Source organism: Mobula hypostoma, chromosome X2 (genome assembly GCF_963921235.1).
Source record: "Mobula hypostoma chromosome X2, sMobHyp1.1, whole genome shotgun sequence".
Classification (NCBI taxonomy): Eukaryota; Metazoa; Chordata; class Chondrichthyes; order Myliobatiformes; family Myliobatidae; genus Mobula; species Mobula hypostoma.
The window spans coordinates 26,849,246-26,874,624 of NC_086129.1; the positions used below are offsets into that span (position 1 = coordinate 26,849,246).

The 25,379-nt window shown below is 40.6% G+C and overlaps 1 protein-coding gene across 1 annotated transcript in view; it reads left to right on the forward strand.

Annotated features, from left to right (window-relative positions):
* Window positions 1-251: 251 nt before the first annotated feature.
* Window positions 252-25,379, forward strand: part of LOC134340842 (neuromodulin-like) — an 88,341-nt gene continuing 63,213 nt past the window's right edge. Inside the window, exons 1-2 of the mRNA XM_063038405.1 lie at window positions 252-394; window positions 20,496-20,838. Coding sequence (XP_062894475.1) covers window positions 380-394; window positions 20,496-20,838 — 358 coding nt within the window. The 5' untranslated portion in view covers window positions 252-379. The remainder of the gene's footprint in view (window positions 395-20,495; window positions 20,839-25,379) is intronic.

Consider the following 25,379-nt stretch of genomic DNA (forward strand, 5'->3'; position numbering starts at 1 on the left):
GAAAAAATGAGGACAGAAAGAACAATTCAACACAAATCTCATCTGTATTTGTCTTGCAACATGTCTGCTGAGAATAGAGAAAAGGAAGAAAAAAACATTTACTGGTGAAAAGATTTATTGGCAGTGTCGGTTGTAACTGTGCATGGAAAGAGCCCAAGTTTTGTGTGGGCTGGTGATAGGTCGGTTTGGGCTAACGAAGGAGGTTATGTAATCAGCGATGGTCTAGTTTTAACACCTGCAAAAGCTGATCACTCCAGAAGAGAGTGAGAGAGAGAGCTTGAGTATAGAGAGTACAGCAATCGCTCACGAGCCTCTTGTTTACCTGCAGTAACTAAATCTCAGCATCTGATTTTAGCTTTTGATCCCCAGTCGTGTTAGGATGGATTGCTGTTCTGTATGTATAATTTCTAGTTTTTTCTCCTTGCTTATTTAATTGTGATATGTCTGCTTAATTCAAGTGTGCTGTTTTCAGAACCTTCAGTTTTGAACTCGTAAGATGCTTATCAGTGAGATAGACTGAACAGTAAGCTGATAAGTATTGTTAATAGCATTTGGGATGTTCTGATTTATATCACTTCAGTTAACTTGGTCAATTCATTGGCTTTCTAGAGATTTGTTTCTTTTACAAAATGTAACTACGTATAACTGAAAATAGCAATATCTCATACAGAGGAGGATTGAAATCTCTCAGATGCTGCACTGTTTGTGTTGTAGGCTTTTGGATTTATTAAAAACAATTCTGAATAAGAAGCACTTCAGGAAGGAAGTTTTAACTGAAGAATTAGTGGATCGGCTTTCTGCATTTTTAACTCTTTGAATGCTGCTTTCTTCCTGCCGTTCTTCAGTAAATATACATTTTCTAGAACCATCCAAGATCAAAACTACCTTTCTGAGGGTCATGCCTAGTTATGGCATGTGGTTATAAAATTCTCTTTATCAAACTTCCACCCAGAAAGGTATTTTGGTTTCCAAACAATGTGATGGACATTAGGATAATGTGAAAAAAAAGAGATTTTAAAGACATTTCTGTGTATAAAGTAGGTAATATTTTGGTATTTATGAATTAACAGTTATGATTCAAAATATGATGATGGTTTATTGTATTTCTAAATTTCAAACGTGAGCTTAAGAATATTGATAGAGTAAATTTAATAGGACAAGTGACAACAGTAACGGCAATATAAAGAAATAAAAGGTACTTGTTTACAACTCTCCTTCAGTTACATAGTAATAAGTATATGGAATAATTTGCCGTGTAGGGAAGTGGTTAGAAGAACTTCCCAAGCATCTGAAATGCAGTTGGAACAAAGAAGAGAACTAGTGGATGTGTGTGGATGAGCCAAAACGCTCTTCCATTCCTGTTTTAATAGAAGTGTTGGATCTGACGTGATTGAAGATATATAGTAGGATACAAAGGGCATCCAGTAATTAACAATTATTATACATTGTCATGCTACTAACACCATTTTAAAGTAAGAATTTTATTGAGAAGTTTAAATGGAACCATTGGGTCTCATTAATAGGCAACAGCAGAATGAATGGCACTTAATGCAAGTATTTCCCCAATAAGTTCTAATTTCGGTAATTCACATTTACCAGACTCTGTTGGTGGTCTAAGGATGATGTGGCAATTGTTAACACTTCGACTGGACTTCAGTGGTTTATAGTGGACTGACCATGTGTAATATATGGACCCAAACTATAAACAATCACCTATGCGAAATTCATAATGTATAATAGAAAATTATCGTATAACTTGAGCCAATTTCAAGGCTATAATTATTTGTGGATATATTAGTTGCTCAGGTTTTGACTAGCTTGCATTGTTATTTCACTTCTATCGAGCTAAGTGCTGTCTCATTTGAAGTAGATGAGTGAGCTTGCATGTCCTTGTGTTCCTACTGATGCTCTTCTTGGTCAGAACAATGGAAGCGATAAATGTTTCCCTTCATTTTATCCCTTCTGCTTAAGGGAAGCTCAGACAGACACAACAATCAGGATTGGAAATTGCCTGACTCTAAAGTTCAAGATAGTGCTGAAACTATACAAATGACAAATACTGCCTTGAAGTATCAAGGGAAAACCAATCACTAGGTTGTTGTTTTGGTTCCTGTGTGCTATGTTTTCTTTTCAAAAATGCTGCCACTCCACCATGTTGGAAGTCGCATGGTATGCACAAACCTCAATTGACAAGATGGGTGTAAAATCTGCTCACAGACTTCCAGTGATGCGAGAAGGTGCAACAGGTGCATGGGAATAGGTTGTCAGGATTTCATTTGTAGAGACATAATTAAATCCTTCATAGTGAGTGACATATTTAATGTGGAGAATTTGTTGCGTGATGATTTATAAACACAAACTCACACAGTGTTCCTGTGGCACTCTAAAATAGTGTTCCTATCTGTGAGCTTTGCTTTTGCAAACAAACTGTAATCTTTCATTCCTTCTCCCTTGTGCTTGTCAGTTTTGATATTAAAATGTGCTTTTAGGCAACTTCTCCTCCATCAACCTAAAGCTAAAAGGAAGATTTGCATTTATGTAGTGCTTTAATTGTCCAAAGGAAGATGCTTAGAATGTCCTTCAGAAGGGTGACTTCAAAACAGGCTTTAAGAACAGTTCACGAAAGAAATACATTACGGAACTAGTTTAGAGGGATGGGTTTTCCAGATGCAGGGCTTTGATCCTAAACGTTGACAATTTCTTCCCCTGCTCCTCCCACCCAACTCCAATGCTGCTTGACCAACTGGGTTCATCCATAAGATTGTTTATTGCTCCAAATTTTATATTGTGTAACAAGACATCATTAATCAGTAAATTCACAGCAATGGATCTTCCAGGAAAGCATAACTTAAAAAAAAATCATTTTGAGGACAATGGACAAAGTACTTAATAATTCTCAATAAGTATATATTCCATTGAGAAATAAAAACTTAATGAGAAAAATAATCCATCCATTGATGGCTAAGGAAATTAAAGATGATATTACATTGAGAAGAGGAAAAAAAAGAACAGCAATACAACCCGGGCCGCATTAAGCCCAAAGACTGGAAGTGTCAGGAAGTAGAAATGTCACCAAAACTTTAAGAGGGATGGGGTACATAAACAAAGTAGAAATATTAAACAAAATGGGAGTATATAGAAAAAGGGAGAGAGAAACAAAAATAAAAGCGTGTCCGATGGAGAAAAAGGAATTATAATGAGGAATAAAAAATATGGAGGCATTGAACAAATATTTTGTATCTGCTTTTAGAAGGCACACCTTCAAGAGGACCACAAAGTTGTCAGTGGGTTTGGAGGCTTGCATGCCTCAAAGACCCAGAGAGTTATGCTGGCTGGAGACAGTGCTTTACGCTTTGGCTCCTGGTAGGATCACCCATGCCAAACAAGTCAAAGGGTAGAGGCCAGAATAAGAGTGGTCCATCGATCCTCCAGGTTCAGGGGTTCAGCTCAGGGCTAACAACCCTGAGTGGTAAAACAAAATTGTTATGGAAACGGCAATGAATGGTCCTTCTACATCTGAGTGTGACAGTATTTCTGAATCTCCACCCTGGGACTTGCATAACTGACAGTCGTGAAAAGCGAGAGGAAGCTGTTGACATGATGAAGGAAGTGCTGAACACCGCCAAAGATGGGGGACATTCATTACTGCCCTAAACGCCAACAGCATAACGGGCAGTAAGTAAGTAAGTAAGTTTAGAAGAGACAATAAACAAAACTGAAAAAGCAGGGTATCAAAGGTTTAAGAACAGTAAGGAACTCATTATTAATTTAATATACATCAAAGTTGCTGGTGAACGCAGCAGGCCAGGCAGCATCTATAGGAAGAGGCGCAGTCGACGTTTCAGGCCGAGACCCTTCATATTCCAGCATTGTTAGTGAGATTGGCTGCAGAGAAAAAGATTTTGTAAGAGATGAACTTTCAAAATTCCTGGTATTCTGAAATGATCATATCTCAGGGAACTATTACAAATGGAATACCACTTTACAAGAACAGAGAAAGAGAAAAATGGACCCCATACTTAGGGTATGATAATGAAACACTTAAAATTATAGGATCATTAGGTATAGTCAATGTTTCCATGAAATGGGAGTCATTTTGAAATTCTATTCGAGGGCTTTGAGAATATAACAAAGCAAATGACTTTATTTAGACCAGAGGTTCCTGACCTGGGGTTCATGGACCCCTGTTAATGGTAGGGGTCCATGCCATTAAAAAAAAGCTTGGGAACCTCTGATTTAGACCATCTGGATTTTTGAATGGTACTTGGTAAGATATTTCAAAAAAAGTTGCTCTTTGAAATAAAGGTTCATTGGATTCAGGTAATATAAAATATGGGTACAGATTTGGATTAAGTTCAGTACGACAAAAGGAAAGTTTAGATAGTTTTAAGGCTTTACTAGTGAAATGCTGGACTAATGACAGTGAACCTTTATCCAAAGTTCAAAGTAAATTTATTATCAAAATACTTATATGTCAAAGTACATATAAAACCATGAATTTTGTTTTCTTGTGGGCATACACAGTAAATGTAAAAAACACAATAGAATTAATGGAAGACCACACATGACAGAACAAACAGCCAATGTGCAAATGACAACAAACTCTGCAAAATCAAAAGAGAAAAAATAACAATAAATAAGCATAAATTTCAAGAATATGAGATGAAAACTCCTTGAAAGTGAGCCTATAGGTTGTGAGAACAATTCAGTGATGAATTCAGTGATGAGGTGAGTGAAGTTATCCCTTCTGGTTTAAGAGTCTCATGGTTGAGGGGTAATAACTGTTCCTGAACCTGGTGGTGTGGGTCCTGAGGCTCCTGTACCTCCTTCCTGATGGAAGCAGAGAGAAAAGACTGTCGCCTGGATGGTGGGGGTCCTTGATATTGGATTCTGCTTTCTTGTGACAGTGCTCCATATAGATGTGCTCAATGGTGGGAGTGATTTATCTACGATGAACTGGGCCATATACATTTTTTTAATCTTTTCCATTCAAGGGCATTGGTGTTTCCATACCAGGTCATGATGCAACTAGTCAATATACTCTCCACAGCACGTCTATAGAAATTAGTCAAAATTATAGATGTCACGCCAAACCTTCACAAACGTTTGAGGAAGTAGAGGCACTGCCATGCTTTTTTCCATAAAAGCATTTATGTGCTGTGCCCAGGATTGATCATGTGAAATGATAACACTGAGGAACTGAAAGTTGCTGACCCTCTCCACCTCTGATCCACTGATGAGGAATGGCTCATGGACCTCCAGTTTTCTCCTCCTGACGTCAATAATCAGCTCTCTGGTCTTGCTGACATTGCGTGAGTGGTTGTTGTTGTGACACCACTCAGCCAGATTTTTCAGTCCCCCTCCTATATGCTGATTCGCCACCTCCTTTGATTCAGCATTGACGGTGGTGTCATCAGCAAACTTAAATATGGCATTAGAGCAGTACTTAGCCACACAGTCATAAGTATAAAATGAGTAGAGCAGAGGGCTAAGCACACAACCTTGTGGTGCACCTGTTCTGTTGCTGATTGTGGAGGAGATATTGTTGCCTATCCAAACTTACTGGGGTCTGCAAGTGAGCAAATTTATGTATTGGAATGTTGAAAGTACTGCAATCTGTCCTTTCAGTGGAATTATACAGGGCTTTGATGGTGTCATACCTGGATGACTGTGTGCAGTTTTGTTCTCTATGTCTAAGGAAGACTTGCCTTGTAGGCATGGAGTTTGGATTCACCAAATTGATATCAAGGATGATAAATTTGTAGGACTGAAAGGTGGTGCAAGATTCTTGATTCAAAAGATAATTAATGAGAAATTGGAAAATCTAACCCAAGGAAGCTGGTCACAAGGTATGGGGGTCAGCTATTTAGAACAGAGATGAAGAGATGAAAACATTGGAATTGGGAGGGACTGCAGAAGTTCAAAAAGGTGACACCGTCTCAAGTCCATTTTGGGATCAGCAATTACATGCAGGCACAACTTGTGAATTCTACAAATGTACTTCAAAAGAAATAGGCAGGGTAAGGCATAGAGCTGGCCAGTACCTCACAATGGTGGGGAAAGCTGAAAAGGCTGTAAGACCAATTTTCTTCAAAAGTTATGAAATCTAATCCATTTGTTGATTCCATTCTGGACCTCCAGCAAATCCTTCCAAATGTTTCCTGACACAGGAAGGAGATTTGACATTATTTAACATAACCCTCGGGGCTCTTCTTCTCAGTCCTTTTATGCTTTCTATTGAAGAAGAAGAAGAGGAAGGATAGCCCTTAACTCGGCAGTGGAGTTATCGGGGCACCGTCTTTTGACGGTGTTTCCATAGCAAGCTATTCTTGTTTTTACGAGGCCGAGTTGCTAGCTCGATGCTCAACCCGACTTGGATCCAAACTCAGAAACCTTCGCTCTGGAGTCCGGCGCTGATGTTATTGCACCACCAAGCGGGACTATGCTTTCTATTGGTGACAATCAATTCATTAGCTATTACTGGACCAGAAGTTCCAGGAATGGAGATGACCCATTGAAAGGTCTCCTTCTATCTGATATATTTTTTCTACTTCCTTGACTGTGTGAACCCCCCTCCCCACAGCCATTACATTCTTTTGAAGCTGCTCTGATCAGAGGAAATACAATAATTAATTTCTGTCAATAGTAATAATAATAATTTAGAACATAGAACATAGCACATTAGAGGCACCTTAAATTCCTCCATATACCTGTCTAGTAGTCTCTTAAACTTCACAAGTGTACCTGCCTCCACCACTGACTCAGGCAGTGCATTCCACGCACAAAGCACTCTCTGAGTAGAAAACCTTCCTCTAATATCCCCCTTGAACTTCCCACCTTAAAGCCATGTCCTCTTGTATTGAGCAGTGGTGCCCTGGGGAAGAGGTGCTGGCTATCCACTCTATCTATTCCTCTTATTATCTTGTACACCTCTATCAAGTCTCCTCTCAACCTCCTTCTCTCCAAAGAGTAAAGACCTAGCTCCCTTAATCTTTGATCATAATACATACTCTCTAAACCAGGCAGCATCCTGGTAAATCTCCTCTGTACCCTTTCCAATGCTTCCACATCCTTCCTATAGTGAGGTGACCAGAACTGGACACAGTACTCCAAGTGTGGCCTAACCAGAGTTTATCATTGTCATATGAACCAAGGTACTGTGAAAAGCTTTGTTTAGCATCCTATCCAGAGAGATCATAAGTCCACCAAGGTAGTAAAAAGGGAAAGCAATAACAATGCAGAATATAGTGTTACTGTTACAGGAAATGTGTAGTGCAGGAAGATGAATAGGATGCAAGCGCCTTTATGAGGGTGATTGAGAGGTTAAGACTTCATATTCATCATACACAACGTCCAGTCAAGAGCCTTATAACAATGGGATAGAGGTTGTCCATGAAACTTTACCTATGCTTTTGTGAGGTTTTAGCACATCTTGAAAGGAGGCAGCAGGTGTGGATGCTGTTACAAAGGCTGTGAGTGTTGTAGGGATCACTGTAGAACATGAGACACATGGAGAGTTATCAAACACATGAAACTTGTCAACTCATTCCTTGTTTCTCCTGGATACATAAATGATACATATGGACGTACTAGTATTTAAGTACAGCAAACTGGTTTATCCCTTTTGAAAAGAATGGTTTACTTATTTTCAATGTGGTGATCAGGCTCCCACTAATAGGAGGAGAGGAGGGAGGAGAAGATGGCCGCACGACGCAGCTCGCAGTGGCCACTCTGGTGGTGATGTCTGTTATTTGTCAAGTAGGGTGCTGTACACAATCCTGATTTGATGGAGACGGATGTGAGAGCACAGAGGAACATCTGGTGAAACTTCTGAAATGCCTGCTTCACTGCTGCTGCTACTGTGTGGTCCAGAATCTCCAGAGGAGAAGGCCCTGAGTCCTCGGCTTTGCTTGTTGCTCGGCGGCTGGGGCAGGGTCGAAGTGCTTGGCAGAGGATGGTGCTTGGAGAGGCTGTGTCGGAGGGGCTGGTTGGAGGCTCGAAGTTTTCGGACGGACTCAGGGTCCGCTGCGGTCGGGTGCTTCCAATGGTGCTGCATCGGCGAGTTGGCGGTGCTTGGAGGTTCATGGCAGGGAGAGTTCATCCCTTCTGCCGCCTGCGTGAGATGATGAGTCTATCGGGACCTAAAGACTTTTTTTTACCGTGCCCATGGTCTGCTCTTTATCAAATTATGGTATTGCTTTGCACAGTTGTAACTATGTGGTTTTGTCAGTTTTAGTCTTGGTTTGTCCTGTGTTTTCCTGTGATATCATTCTGGAAGAATGTTGTATCATTTTTAATGCATGCGTTTCTAAATGACAATAAACGAGGACTGAGTGTCTTCATAATCTAATCTAATCTAATATCAATGGATTAATGATCAGATGATTGTTTTTATAATGTTGATTGTGGCATAATATCAGACAGGCAACAAGATATTGCTCGACTCCTCCTTCCTCAGGAGTACCATGGGGCCTTTAATGCCCCCCCCGGGAATTATGTTAGGGCATTCCATCTTTTGTCTTACCAAACGTCCATCAGCATAACACTCCTTATGTACTGCACTGAAGAGTCATGCCAGATATTGTGCGTTCATTTGAAATATGATTGAATCTATGAATTTCTAGCTCAGAGGAGAAATGCTGCTTACTGAACCAAAGTTGACACTTAATAGTTTTTGTTGTGCTATGATCTCCCTACAATACAGAGATCTCTGGATTTCTGCGAATGCTGGAACGATAGTCATAGTCATACTTTATTGATCCCAGGGGGAAATTGGTTAATTGGTTAATTCATTGGTAAAAAGGCAAGCTCATTAAATGTAACTCAGTACCTCCCTATTGCCTGTAATACTGATTGTGGAATGCTAATTTCTTAGATTTCCCTTCTTATATCCTGCCAAGAACACTTCAAAAAACAGAGAAAATCAAAGTCAAAGGAACAGCAACATCTTTGATTTATATATCACCTATAACTTGGTAAAACTTCCTAGGGTATATCACAGAGCACTTTTTAACAAGGCTTGACATGAAGCCAAAGAGGAGGCATCAGAAAAGTTCAGGAAAATTTTTGTGAAATGAATGTTTTAAGAAGTTTGAGAGTATTCCTTTAATAAAGAGGGATAACGAGTGATTAATATTAAAGTTAATGGTGCATTCTTGGCATAAGTTCAAGATTTTCTTCATAAGTTCAAAATCATAAGATTTTAGATGCATCTGGATGGAGCTATTCCCAGAGGAAGTCTGTAATATTTAAAGCTCCATACCTGTCTCTGTTGCATTTTAACCAAAAGAATGTAAATAAACTTTACACTTATCATCTCTTTATGGACATTGTTTCTGGGACAGAGATTAATATTATTTTTCACTAGACAATGTGTATTAAGATACATGTTTTTTTCTGAAGCAAAAAGGAATAGAATAGAAGATATTTTGGGGGAGAATTCTCAAGCAAAGGACCCATACAATTCAGTGCACGACCACTGATAATGCTTAAAGGAATTTGGGGTGGTGGCTCGGTGCTGTGAAGGGGTGAATAGCAGTGGGTCTAAGGATTAACCACCTAGAATTAAGGCAGAATGTTGAAAAATGATTGAGACTTGGGAGATGATTTTGATTGATGCATTTGAGAACGCAAAGGACATTGGATGATGTGCATTTAGTTTGAGTTATGATCTGGTCATTAGAAGAAGGAAGGAAAGCATAAAATCAAGAAAGCACAACTGTGGCAGGGTAGGTTGTGGTAGCACAATGCTTTTCAGCACCAACACCCAGAAGATCGGTGTTCAATTCGCGCCACTGTCTGTAAAGAGATTGTACGTTCTCTCCATGGCCGCATGGATTTCCCCTGGGTGCTCTCATTTCCTCCCACTTTCCAAAAGTCGTATGGTTAGGGTTAGTAAGTTGTGAGCATGCTATGTCGGTGGCGGAAACATGCTGTTGGTCATTTCACTGACTATATCAATGACTCAATAAACATGTTACAAACAAAGCTAATCTGTAAAGCATAGAATTTCACTTGAAAGTATAATATCAATATTCAGCAGAGTTTAATATTGGGATCAGAAGTTCATTCCTTTAGGGTGTTTTGTCAGATTAAAGATTTGAGGGTATGTAAATGCAATTTATTCTTGGTTTCCAAGTATTCGTCAGTGTTCCTCAACTGGGGAATGTTAAAATCAGCCAGTATCCGCTCCTCTCTGTGCTGTATATGGTGGTTTGCTGGAAATGTGTTTGATGATTACTGAGGATAAAGAGGAGGTCTATATTTGCCTGTTGATCTCCAATGTCCAGCTGGCATGTGGACCTTAAATAGCTGCACCGGGCAGCAGAGATCTTCAAGTGTCCTTATTACGGAAAGGCCAGTGTGAAATTGCCAATCCAGCAAAAGTGATAAATCTAAAGAAAAACTGGAAAGGAAATCGAATGATTAAAAATGGGGTGGTTGTGCTAAAAATTGCATTCCTATCAGAAAATAAAACTAGGTTATTATCAACTGCAGCTACCTCTCAAGGGAAAACCTTGTTAAGCTGACTTCCTACTGTCTGAGTTTGAAATGTGTGAGCGTGTGTGTGCAAATGGTGCTTGTTTCAAGGAGCCAATTAGTCACAGTTAGCAAGTACGCAGAAGGAAAGGTTATTATTTTTCAATTGCAGTTATAATAGAGATGTCTATGCTCATTTTACTTTATTATGCTGTTGATGAGAATATTTTATCTTGTGTATTTTGAATTACCAAACATATGCCTCTTAATAACACATTTTCTTGTGGAAAAAAAAGAGACAACAATCTTTTCAGATAGAAGGTCTGTAAAGAAATGATGAAAAATGGGGGTTATAGTATTCTTTTGATGGAAGTGGCGCAGAAAAGGAGAAGGAGGGGTTTAAATGCTACAATGCTGCCAGAATTAGTGGAGGCGGGGTGGGGGGGGGCACATTAGCAACATTTAAAAGCAATCTAAATACCTGTATGAAGGGGAGAGGTTTAGAAGGCTACGGGTCAAATGCAGTCATGTGGGACTAGCTTGTTGGGCAACACAGCCAGCATGGAAGATGGGGGTTGATGGCCTGTTTCCATGCTCCACGACTCTGACTTTACGACTCCCCGAAGGGAGCACACATGGAAATTCCATGTTCAGCACAGACATATCTAGTACTATCAGAATAATCCACTATAAATATCCATTAATACAGACTACTATGGCATTTGGATCCACACAATTCAATGAAGAACATATCACGAGTACCCTTTAAGCAGCAGGCTTTGCTTTGCATTGCCAGCCTTCACTGAAGGAATCTAATGTAGCCAGATGAACCATGTATTATAGTTTGTATACATATCACTAAGCCATCCAGCCATCTGAACCTTTTCAGTTATTTCATGGCTTCAGTACAAGGGAGTTGTAAACATTAGAATATAAGAAATAGAAGCAGGAGAAAGCAATATGGCCCCTCACATTTACTCTGCTGTTCACAAAGATCTTTTACCTTAGTGTCACTTTCCTGCATTAATTTCTTATCCCATGATTCCCTTAATATCTAAAAACCTATCATGCATGTGGCCAAGTGGTTAAGGCGTTGGTCTAGTGATCTGAAGGTGGCTAGTTTGAGCCTTGGCTGAGGCAGCGTGTTGTGTCCTTGAGCAAGGCACTTAACCACACATTGCTCTGCGATGACACCGGTGCCAAGCTGTATGGGTCCTAATGCCCTCCCCTTGGACAACATCAGTGGCGTGGAGAGGGGAGACTTGCATCATGGGCAACTGCCAGTCTTCCATACAACCTTGCCCAGGCCTGCGCCCTGGAAACATTTCAAGGCGCAAATCCATGGTCTCATGAGACTAACGGATGCCTATAATATCATGCTCTCTTTTGAATATACTCTGAAACAGAAGTGGTAGCCATTTTGATGAGAGAATTCCAAAGGTACACTGCACTCAAGATAAGATTTTTTTTCTCAGCTCTGTTCTCAATGGACAGCCCTTATGTAGAGTGACACCTGGTTCCAGACACCTTAGCCAAGTGAAACTTCAGTTCTAAATCTACTTATTAAACCCTATTAGAAGATTTTATGTTTCAATCAGAACATTGCTTGTTCATCTAAATGGCATGGGGTATTTATTTATTTATTTACAGCCTGGAATGGGCTCTTTTGGCCCAATGAGTTGCGCTGCCCAGCAACCCACCTATTTAATCTTAGTCTAATCACTGGACAATTTACAATGACCAATTAACCTACCAGTTAACCGATACATTTTTGGACTATGGGAGGAAACCGGAGCACCCGGAGGAAACCCACACAGTTCACGTGGAAGAACGTACAAACTCCTTACAGATGATGCTGGAATTGAACTTTGAACTCCGGAATGCCCCGAGCTGTAATAGAGTAATGCTAGCCGCCATGCTACCATGGTGCCCAGTCTGTTTACTCTCAAAGGCCTCTCCCTTATTCCAGGAATCAATCTGGTGAATCTTGATTGGACTCAATTGTAAGTATAGCCTTCATTAGATAGGGAAATGAGATCTGTCCATAATATTGCAGCTGTAGTCTCACCGAGTCTGTATAATTTCAGCAAGATATCAATACAGGTATACTTATTGAATTCTTTTTTTAAGAGGAAAGACAAAGAGTACATGTAATCAATGTTCCCTCTAATTTATTTTTTTTTTTACAGCTGTGCAGACCAACCATTGCTCTTGAGCAGGAAATTTTTACACGGCCTGAAAATTGCATGCCACTTTATATTAACATTATATAAAAGGGAATTCCAGCTGCACAACAACAAAGGCTATGGGTATGGGAGCATTTCAGTTACTGTGCAGGTTAGAGGGAACAGTGCCTACACTCCTAGTAAGAGATAACAATATGTATATCAGCATCAGAGTTTCACCACATTCGTAATCGTCCACTTATTTGTCATTTACAAAATACCCTCTGAAACATTTTGCAACATCAGTGTTTCCATTCAAGGCAATGAATGCAAAACCATTTCGGTGCATCTCAGTGTTCTCTTTCTCCAGCAGGTCCAGAGGAGGATGACCCCACCCACTCCAATCAATCTGAACATATTTCCCAATTGGAACCATTTGCTTCTTCAGAAATAACTGAAAGATTCTTGCAGCCAATATTCTTCCACAATCTATTCGGGCTACTCTTCTTCTTCTAGGTGTTCCTTTTGGCTTTATCTTTGTTGGCCCCTGCCATGTTAACAACTTGTCTGGTAACAGCATAGTTGGGCTGCATTGCAGGACTCTCTCAATTAGCCTACGATGCGATCATGCGTTACTGCAGAGAAGAAACTGCTGTGGACATAGCTCAGCACATCAAGGAACCACCTCCCCTCTATGGATTCTGTCTATACTTCTCACTGCCTCAGTAAAATGAACAGCTTAATCAAAGTCCTCACACACTCCAGACATCATCCCTTCTCTCCTCTCCATCAAGCAGAAGATACAAAAACCTGAAAGCATGTATCACCAGGCTCAAGGACTGCCTCTACCCACTGTTATCAGACTCATGAGTGGACGTCTAGTCTGATAAGATGGACTCTTGGCCTCACAATCTACTTTACTATGATCTTGCACATTATCATTTACCTGCACTGCACTTTATCAGTAGCTTGTACACTTTATTCTGCCTTGTTATTATTTTACCTTATTCTCGACTGTGTAACGATTTGATCTGAATGATTTCTGCCGTATATTAGTACCTGTGATAATAATAAACCAATACCAGTACTCCAACGCACCAAAATGAAAGCATAAACATTGTGGTACCTTAATTTGGGATTAAATCTTCATTTATCACGGCAGCAGTGTGATAGATACAGTGCTCCCAGGTATAGCTCTTAAACATTTTGCCAATTTGGAATTTAAGATTCTTTAAAATATAAAAGCATTGTGACAGGTGTCTGGGAAGCAAACGATGATTTGCATAATGCAGTGTTGATGGATGCACTAAATTGAGCATTCACAGAATATAATGATCCCAGATTTATTGAGGTACTGGCACTGTGCGTAAATGAAAAAAATGTACTTGCATAAAGTTTAAAAATGCTGCTAATTTAAAAGAAAAAGCATATCAGCTGCAGGAGACACTACAGCACAGTACAGGCTCTTCAGCCCATGATGTTGTGTCAATCTTTTAACCCACTCTTAAATCAATCTATCCTTACACTTCTACATAGCCCTTCATTTTCATATCATCTACTGCATGCGTCGATTTAAGAGTCTCTTAAATGCCCTAATGTACCTGCTCTACCACCATCCTCGGCAGGGTATTCCATGCACTCACCACTCTCTGTGTAAAAAATTTACCTCTGACATCCCACCTATACTTTCCTCTAATCACCTAAAGATTATGTCACCCAGTATTAGCGATTTCCTCCCTGGGGAAAAGTCTCTGGCTATCCACTCAATCTATGCCTGTTATAATCTTGTACACCTTGATGAAATATATGATAGCCACTTATAATTAGAATAGGGAGCTCAGGAGAAACTACTTTACCCAGGAAATGGTCATAACATAGAACTCACTGCCTCAAAGATCAGTGAAAGTGAACAGTATGGAAGGGAAAGAGATAAACAGAGAATGGAGAAAGGAAGCAAAATATATGCAAGTAGCATTGATGAAAAGGGTTGAGAGAATATTGTGTGTAGGTTAAGTTTTGACATGGACCTACACAGATTTACTTCTGTAATGCCTTTACTTCAGGAGAAGAAACTCAGCACTACAAAGAAGATAGGGTGTGTCAGTGGGAGCACTACGAGACACACACAAATCCACCCAATAACTCTTCAACATCATCTTCCTGTTTCAGTCTCTGACCCTATAGTGCTATCCTTCATATCTGATGATCGTCCCTAACTCAGCTGTGCTCTCTGTATTAGTCAGCTAATCCTGAATCTCTCTATTCTAACCTGGAAGCTCAGTTGTATTCAATTGTATCACTTTCTAAAATTAAGACATCACAGAATAATGTGTAAGCAATGAAGAACTCTCCCCAAGGTAAGGAAAACCCTATTCTTGTCATGTGTTAAATAGCTATTATTTCTGAGCTAAATCTACATGGTATATGGAATTTAGCTCTGTTTAGGCAGGTGATAGGTAGATTGACCTTTAGCCTGCCTAAGACCGAATCTCAATAGAATTTGGATTCAAAGTACATTTATTATTGGAGATTGTATGTATACAACCCTGGGATTTGACTTCCCACAGACAGCTATGAAATGAGGAAACACAATGGAACCTGTTCAAAGAAAACATCAAATACCCAACACGCAAAAAGCAGAAGAAATCACGCAAACAGCAAAAAAATGAGCAAAAAACACACAATATAAATCATCAAACCACAGAGTCACTGAAACAGTCTAGTTCAGTTCAGTTCAGTTCAGTTTAATTTAGCAATGTGTTGTTCGTTGACTGCAGGCTGTCTGCCCCAATCAAAATCACATAAAATAGCAATAAAAAAGGAGAAACCAGAAACCAGAAACACACATGACATGAACTACAGAGTCCTCAAACCGTGTCGATTAAATCTTGCCCATAACCCAAGGCACTAGCATCATCCTCCAGCAACAGCGAACGAAAGGAGGGGAGAGACTGGTCACATGCAGGCAGGCAGTGCTGAACACCTGCTTACCTTCTGCTCTCGTCCTTGCTGATTTCAATCTTGTTCAATGCTTTAATTAGCGAGATCAGCGAGAAATAGAGTTGATCATGGCTCACGCCCCCTCTCTGAGCTTCTTGGCCTCCAGGCCGCACACTCAGCTCGAAACCTCCCCAATCTCCCTTGGAGACAGCAAAGTGCCAGATCGGTCAATTGGCCCAAAAAGAATCGTCAAAATGTAAATCACAGGTTCCAGTAGTAGCAGAAGCATATTTGAAAGAAGTAGTAAGAGAAGTAGTTTCGTGAAATGTCTGAGAACGTTGCCTTTGGCCGCATTGTTCACTGTTACCATCTTCCTCAGGACAACAGATCATGGAAATGCTGATGGATTGTCCCATTTACCCTTTGAAGAGGAAATGCCTGAAAACCTGAAAAGTTTACAAAAGAGGACACTCCTCTTGACTTATGCTTTCTCATGCAAATTGAAAGTCTCCCTAATGCAGTAGAGATGATCCAAAAGGAAAGCAGAAAAGACCCCACACTTTTTCAGGTCTATATGGCAATCCAAAATGTGAAGCAGAAATCCCAGTTCCCTCACTTTTTATCAGCACCAGGATGAACTTGCCCTTGACAGAGGTTGCCTTATGTGGGGATTGAGAGTTGTTGTACCATCCAAGCTGAGAGCTAAAGTGTTAGAGGAGCTACATGCCAGTCATCTAAGCATGGTTGAAATGAAAGCATTGGCTTGAAGCTTTGTCTGGTGGCCTGGGATTGATCAGCAGATCGAGCAGCTTGCCATGCACTGTTTGGAATGCCAACACGTCCAGTAGATGCCAAGAGCAGTGCTTCTGAATCCCTGGGAATGATTCATGTAGATTTTGCCAGACCATTCATGGCACAAATATCTTGGTAGGAGCAGATGCAGCTACTAAGTGGCCAGAGGTGTTATCATAACCATTGCTGCCGCCTGGCACTGCCGATGTATTGAGAAGCCTCTTTGGAAGGACTGGTGTCCAGAACACTTAGTCAGTGACAATGACCACAGTGTGGGGGGGAATCGTTTCAGTCATTCCTGAAAACGAATGGAATAAGACATATTAGATCTGCACCGTACTACCCATCTACAAATAACTTGGCGAGAAGGTTTGTCCAGTGTTTAATGAATGCCCTGCGAGCAATGCCAGCAGAACACACTGCACTGTCACTGAATCGCACCAATTTCCTCTTTGCATCTCACAATGCAGCACACTCCACAACCAACAATTCATTAGCTATGCTGTCCTGGGTCATCATTGTGGTCACACTGGATCTCTTCAAACCCAATCTCGGAAGGAATATGCAGGGTGATAATAATAAGGCATCCGTTAGTCTTGCGAGACCATGGATCTGTGCCTGGAAAGTCTTCACTCTCCAGGGCGCAGACCTGGGCAAGGGTGTATGGAAGACCGGCAGTTGCCCATGCTGCAAGTCTCCCCTCTCCATGACACCGATATTGTCCAAGGGAAGGGCAAGGGCCGATACAGCTTGGCACCATGTTGTCGCAGAGCACTGTGTGGTTAAGTGCCTTGCTCAAGGACACCACACACTGCCTTGGCTGGGGCTCAAACTCACGAACTTCAGGTCGCTAGTTGAAAGCCTTAACCACTCGGCCACGTGGGCACATGCAGGGTGAACAGCTGAGACAAACTGAAGGCTCCTCAAACAAGGATGTTTGATGTTTCACTCCTGGACAAGCAGTCCTGACGAAGGACTACAGAGGTGATCCAAAGTAGGTACTCGGAAAGATTAAGGACAGAACTGGACCTCTCTCCTACACAGTGGAGCTTGCATCTGATATCATCTGGGGATGATGCATTGATCAGTTGAGGACAGCAGAGTCAGTTGTCAGAGAAGAAAGATGTCCAGAGCTGTCAGAACTGCTTCCTGCAGTCCCAGAGTCAACTCCTACAACCACCATGGAGGAGGCCCCAAACCTGAGATTGTTTCACACACATATATATATATGTGTGTGTGTGTCTAAGTAGAGATGCATTCTATATTGAGTTGGAGTTTATAGCTAAGCAGGGAGGAGTGTTGTGTATTTAATATTTCAGTAATATTTGAATAATATTGTAAGTATATTATTTGATTAAGCATTCTTTGTTTAAATAATTAATTATGGGTTATATGTAAAAGTACGTGCATGGAATGTGTCATTGCGCCACCACATCATACGTACGCATCTCGCTAAAAGTAAAGCTAAGTACATACTTGAGTTATCCCAGCTCTGCATTTCCTTTCAATTAGTTTTTGTTTTGGAGTTACAAAACATAATATTTAACTCATAAGATCTCCAGTTATCAATACTTAATAAGGGAATATTTATAAATGCTTCATAAGTGGCAGAATATAATTTTCATTTTATTTCATTTTTATTGAATTTGCTGATCTGCATTATGAATTCTATGGGTACAATATCATCATCTTACTGTGCTTATGAAGACTCTTTGTAGAGGAACTCAGTGATAAAGAGAACCTCTCCTTTGCCCTTCCTTCCTCAACAATTCCAAGTCTAGTGCAGCATGGACTCAGTGTAGAGAAAATATCTTATTTTAAACATTTCTGCATTATATGCTTGTCTGATATGCTGCTGGCATTTAGGACAGCAATGAAAATCCTTCATCTCTTTTTTTCCTTGGCCAATCAGATGTAGAAGGATTCTTCATTGATATTACTATTACTATTTTTTTACCAGTCAGGGTTGTTAGCCTTGAGTTGAATCCCTGAACCTGGAGGACTGGTGGACCACTCTTAGTCTGGCCTCTATCTTTTGATCAGTTTAGCATGGCTCACCCCACCAAGAGCCAAATAATAGAGCCACCATAGTTCTCTGGCTCATTGAGGCCTGCAAGTCTCCAAACCATGACAAGGTTGTGTCCTTCTTGGAGGATTTCCACATTACTCAGCCCACAGTCCTACATCAATGAATTGTTCACACTTCGGTGATTCCTGTAGTTCCCAGTTCCAATCACTTTTGTTGCTTTGCTAAGAATCAACATCTTGTTACCAACGGTGTTGAATTCTTTATATGTGTCAATGATTCAGGAGCTGGATTATGATTGCTTAAATGTACCTTTGTTGGAGTACTTTAGTGCACTTGCTAAATTACCAAGTTCATACAAGGAAGTCTGGACTGATGAGTCAGAGAAATTAATTTGAAACCCTTCGATGGCAGCTGGGAAATTTAAATTCAAATATTTAAAACAGACTAGAATAAAAATATTACTTTTAGCAAAAGTAAATTACTGGATTGAAAAAAAGCCATTTGGTTCACTAATCATTAAGTTTGAATCTTTACCTAAAAACATGTGACTCCAGATCCAACACTGTCCTCTGTAATGGCCAAAGGAGCAATGAGGGTGTGACATAAATGCTGTTTTTTCTGGCCCAGTGAATTAATTAATAAAACAATTAGACAAAGGTAAGACGCTTGTCCCAATAGGCGATTTGAGAGCTGTGCTCACCAGTGCTGAATCACCATTGAGCACACCAGTGTCCAATGCTGAATTCAGTGCTAGTTGTAAAGCAGTGGTGTCCTTCCCAGGTGGGGATTTAAGGCAGCTCCTCAACTGTCAGTTGAGTTCCAGTTACCGGTCCTATGTATACTTGGGATTCTCTCATTTGAATAATAATTGAGATGGAACTTCAAGATAGCGAGTGATTAGAATGCATTAAGACAGTTCATTGAAGATACTGGTATTTAAATGTTCTGCTGTACTGGGGGATTAACGGGAAATTGGTTACATTACGAAGTAATAATGAACAAATGATGCACAGAGACGTTAGAGCGTTACCATGACATTATTTGATATTTAAATTCAGTCTTAATTAAATTGGAATGTAGGGATAGTTTTATTTGTGGTGTTTATGAAACCACAGGATTGTTGAAAACCCTACAACCATAATGGAAGGAAGAAGATTGTCCTTAATTGGGCTGAGAATTTGGACCCACAGTAATGTGATTAACTTCTACCGCTTTCTAAAATTGTTAAAAGGCCATTCGTTTCAGTATAGCCAATGAATATATTTTTGTTTCCAGCAATTCCCATGGTTTCAGACATAAATTTTAAATACTTTACCTTGCCTCAATTGTTCTTTCCTCTCCAGATGATATGCGTGCGCTTCTAGTGTTTCAACTTGGGAGTTATTAATTTATCTATAAATAAGCTACTAACACTATCAATCTTATCAATTATAAACAGATTCTCTGATAAGTTAGCTCATGTGCTCAGCCAATGCTCTCTTTCCAGAAAGGTCATTTGAATAAGTATGGAATGGGAAATTGGGCTGATTTTCCAATTCCAAGCCTATGATGCAAGTTCCCTTGGACTGCCTATTGATTTGTGTTCCTTTTAATGGCCAGCACTAAACTTTGAAGCGCCTGCACAGGGAGCTGAAATCAGTGTGTATGTCAAAGTGTTGTGTTTGAATCAGGTCCACTTGCTCATGCTGCTTTAGGGATTGGCCAAGACATTTGTAGCATCTGTGAATATCATCTGCTGACTTGGACAAAGTAGGGGAGGAGGTGGGTGGGGAAGGAAGACTGGAAACTCGGGTTGGGAAAGAGCAAGGAACAAATCCGCCACCCACATACAATATTATGGTACAACAGTGATTTGTGCCATTAGATCTGTTTTGCAGTCTGCTGCTTAACACCCACCTGTCTGCTAAATCCAATTGGATTTTGCAGTAATCTACAAACCAAAGATGTTTAATATTTGCATTTTTATCTTCAATTTCTGACAAGTTTGCCTACAGATAAGTAAAAGCCTTTCTTGAAAACAGCTTTTTTTTTGCTGTGATAACTGTTTTAAAAGCTTGTTTCCATCCCTCTCTTTTTCTCGTTTAATGAAGGGTGATAAGGAAGAGACCTGCGTGAAGCATGAGGAGGAAGATATCCTTGACATCCCCTTGGATGACGAAGAGGCTAATGCAGCCGCTGCAAAGATCCAGGCTAGCTTCCGCGGCCACATGACCAGGAAGAAGCTCAAGGGTGGAGAGAAGGAAGATTCCGAGCAGAAAGCAGATGGCACAAGGGATTGCGAGGAGGAAGCTCCTGCGGATGGGCCTGACGAGACCAGTGCGAATGCTGGAGACTCAGGAGCAGCTGACGCAGTCAAGGAAGAGAAAGGTCAAAATGGAGCTACTGAAGAGGCAAAGGAAGGGGCGTCTGTTAATGGGGATCAAGCAGAGACAGGTAAGAACTCATTCTGTTTAATGGCTTCACCTTCAGACATAGCGGATTTCTCCAGTATCCTTCTTCAACCCCTCTACCTTGCACCTCTTTCTCTTACTTCAAAGTTCTCACTGATCCTAATGCAAAGAAAAACTGCACAAAAATCTGCAGTTAATATATAATAATAAAAATAATATGAACAATAATAAAAACTGGAAAATATAAACTGAAAACAGAAAATGCAGCAGATACTTAACAGGTCAGGCAGCATCCGTGGAGAAATGTGGATGCCTGAAAGTTCAATGGCTCGAAATGGTAACTTGTATTTTTTCTTCCTAAAACCTGATGTTTTCTTCTTTGTTTTCTGTCACTGCGAATCACTGTAGGACATTGCTGTTGGCCCCCAATTTACCCGATAAGCAGAGAATAGCTAAAAGTATCATTACAGTTTCAAAGAAGGATTTTTCAAATTTTTTTTAGTCAGGATGGATTCACTATTGTAAAGCTATGGCTGTTTACATTGGTGAAAAAAAGATTAGAACTTTTTACTTATCTACCTTCTTTCACTTCTTTTGCAAAATTTTATAGTAAATGACACACGTTGGAAATGAATCAGAATCAGAATCAGGTTTATTATCACCTGCATGTGCCGTGATACTTGTTAACTTTGCAGCAACGGTTCAATGCAATACATGATAATATAGAAAATAATTAAATTACAGTAAATATATATATATATCTCTATACTACTATATATATATATATCTCTATATATTACTAAAACTCTCATGCTCTGTTTGTCTGTTTGTCACCTCCAATTAGCGCAAACGGTGTATTACAGCAGCACTTTTTTTGGCTAAATCAACTTAAAATGCGCTAACTTACAGAATGCAGGCAAAGTTCAGGGTTATATATTCGTATAAAATTGCTCACTCGCCAAAATCAGCAACCCCGCTTTCACCCGAGAGCCGATGTCAGCCATGATGGAAACCGCAACGTGACACCACGACGCATGTGCACGGACAGCCTCAGAAGTGACTCATGATGCTCACGGAAGCAACACCAACTGGAGCAAAAGGGCAGAACAGCTCTATTTCGAGCGGTCACATTCTGCTAATCTCCATCAGCATGTGCAGGATTGAGACAGATCAAACTGAGACCCATCAATAAGAGATAATTAAATCTTATTGCAATGACGTACTTCGAGACACTCATCAAACCTTTTGCTGCAGTCAAAGGACAGCGGTGACTATATCACGTCCATTCAGGAGAGCACCAACCACATCATCAAGAATAATCAGCATCCTGAAGGCTTTGGTGTTACTGCTTCGTATCTTCTATCCAGCGTTAGGGTAAAAAAAATATGGTCGGCCTAATTATGCTGTGTGGAAAGAGAAGGGGGACATTATGGTCAAGAGGTGACGCCAAACGTCGTCGGAAAGCGGCAAGGAGAGGGAGAGAACAAGAATCAGATGAGGCCAGGGCCGCTCGACTCCAGGATCAAAGAGTCAGGACAAAAAAGATGAGAGAAGAAAAGACAGAGGAGGAGAGGTATGCACATCTCCAAAATGACAACAACTGGCATAGAAGGAGGAGAGACAAAGAGACAAAGGAGCTGAGAAATGAAAGTCTCCAGGATCAGAGACAAACAACAAACAGCAGAAGAGATGAAGAGACAGGGGATGAAATGGCTGCACGTTTCCAGAATGACAAAAACAGGCACAGAAGGAAGAGAGAGGAAGAGACAAAGGAGCTGAGAAATGCACGTCTCCAGGATCAGAGACAAAGAACAAACAGCTGAAGAGATGAAGAGACGGGGGATGAAAGGGCAGCATGTCTCCATACACACACACACACACACACCACACACACACACACACACACACACACACACACACCCACCCACCCACCCACACACACACACACACACACACACACACACACACACACACACACACACACACACATATATATGAATATTGAATAGATTAAAGTAAGTGCAAAACAGAAATTATATATATAAACTAAAAGAAAAAATGTAGTCAGGTCGTGTTCATGGGTTCAATGTCCATTAGGAATCATATGGCAGAGGGGAAGAAGCTGTTCCTGAATAACTGAGTGTGTGCCTTCAGACTTCTATACCCCCTTCCTGATGGTAACAATGAGAAGGGGTCATGTCCTGGGTGGTGGGGGTCCTTAATAATGGGCGCCACCTTTCTGAGGCATCACTCCTTGAAGATCAATTGGGTACTATGGAGGCTAGTACCCATGATGGAGCTGACTAATTTTACAACTTTCTGTAGCTTCTTTCGGTCCTGTGCAGTAGTCCCACCCCACATACCAGACTGTAATGCAGCCTGTCAGAATGCTCTCCATGGTACATCTATAGATGTTTTTGAATGTATTTGTTGACATACTAAATCTCTTCAAACTCCTAATGAAGTATAGTCGCTGTCTTGCCTTCTTTATGACTGCATCAATATGTTGGGACCAGGTTAGGTCCTCGGTGATCTTGACTTCCAGGAACTTGAAACTGCTCACTCTCTCCACTTCTGATCCCTCTGTGAGGATTGGTATGTGTTCCTTCATCTTACCCTTCCTGAAGTCCACAATCAGCTCTTTCATCTTACTGACATTGAATGCCAGGTTGTTGCTGTGACACCACTCCACTAGTTGGCATATCTTGCTCCTATACGCCCTCTCAGCTCCATCTGAGATTCTACCAACAATGATTGTATCATCAGCATATCTATAAATGGTATTTGAGCTATGCCTAAGCCACACAGTCATGGGTATAGGGGGAGTAGAGCAATGGGCTAAGCACACATCCCTGAGGTGAGACAGTGTTGATTGTCAGCAAGGAGGAGATATTATCACCAATCTGCACAGATTGTGGTCTTCTTAGGCACTGGCACAAATAGTACCTTTTTGAAGCAGGTGGACACAAGTTCAAAAGAGTTAGTCATAATAGCAAATATATCACCCTCATAAGACATTGTTCAGTCTGCACTTGGTGTATGGTGAGCAGCTTTGAGCCTCTTATCTAGGAAAGGATGTGCTGGCATTGGAGAGGGTTCAGAGGAGGTTCATGAGAATGATCCTGGGACTGAAAGGCTGAATAACCATATAACATATAACCATTTAACAATTACAGCATGGAAACAGGCCACCTCAGCCCTTCTAGTCGGTGCCAAACTCTTACTCTCACCTAGTCCCAACGACCGGCACTCAGCCTATAACCATTCCTTTCCTGTCCATATATCTATCCAATTTAACTTTAAATGACAACATCGAACCTGCCTCAACCACTTCCGCTGGAAGCTCGTTCCACACAGCTACCACTCTCTGAGTAAAGAAGTTTACCCTCATGTTACCCTTAAACTTTTGCCCTTTAACTCTTAACTCATGTCCTCTTGTTTGAATCTCCCCCACTCTCAATGGAAAAAGCCTATCCACGTCAACTCTATCAATCTCCCTCATAATTTTAAATACCTCTATCAAGTCCCCCCTCAACCTTCTATGCTCCAAAGAATAAAGACCTAACTTGTTCAACCTTTCTTTGTAACTTAGGAGATGAAACCCAGGCAACATTTTAGTAAATCTCCTCTGTACTCTCTCAATTTTATTGACATCTTTCCTATAATTCGGTGACCAGAACTGTATACAATACTCCAAATGTCTTATACAATTTCAATATTACATCCCAACTCCTTACTCAATGCTCTGATTTATAAAGGCCAGCATACCAAAAGCTTTCTTCACCACCCTATCCACATGAGATTCCACCTTCAGGGAACTATGCACCATTATTCCTAGATCCCTCTGTTCTTCTGCATTCTTCAATGTCCTACCATTTACCATGCATGAGGAGCATTTGATAGCTCTGTGACTGGACTCGCTGGAGTTTAGAAGAATGAGGGGGAATTTCATTGAAACCTATTGAATATTTAAAGGCCTAGATAGAGTGGACATGAAGAGGATGTTTCCTATCGTGGGGGAGTCTAGGACCAAAGAACACAGCCTGAGAATGAAAGGATGTCCCTTTAGAACAGAGGTGAGGAGGAATTTCTTTAGTTAGCGGGCAGGGAAATTGTGGAATTCATTGCCATGGACATCTGTGGAAGCCAAGTCATTGGGTATATATAAAGTGGAGGTCGATAGGTTCTTGATGAGAAGGAGTATCTAAGGTTACAGGGAGAAGGCAGGAGGATAGGGATAAGAAGGATAATAAGTCACCCTTGATGGAATGGTGGAGCAGATGCAATGGGCCAAATGGCCTAATTCTGTTCCTATGTCTTATGATCTTACAGTGGGCTGTTAATCAGGTTTAATTGAGAATAGTTGAAGGACAAATATTGACTGAAAATGCCACCCTATCCCACTCCTGTGCTATTTTTGGAGAGTATCATGAGAACATTTAATTCTCTTGAGGGGACAAGCAGAACCTTGGTCTTTCACCTCACTTTGAAAATTAAACCTACCCTAATACCACATCATTGAGGCAACATTTTGTTCATGTCTCAGGAGTGGAACTTGAATCCATAACCATAAAATAATCTTCT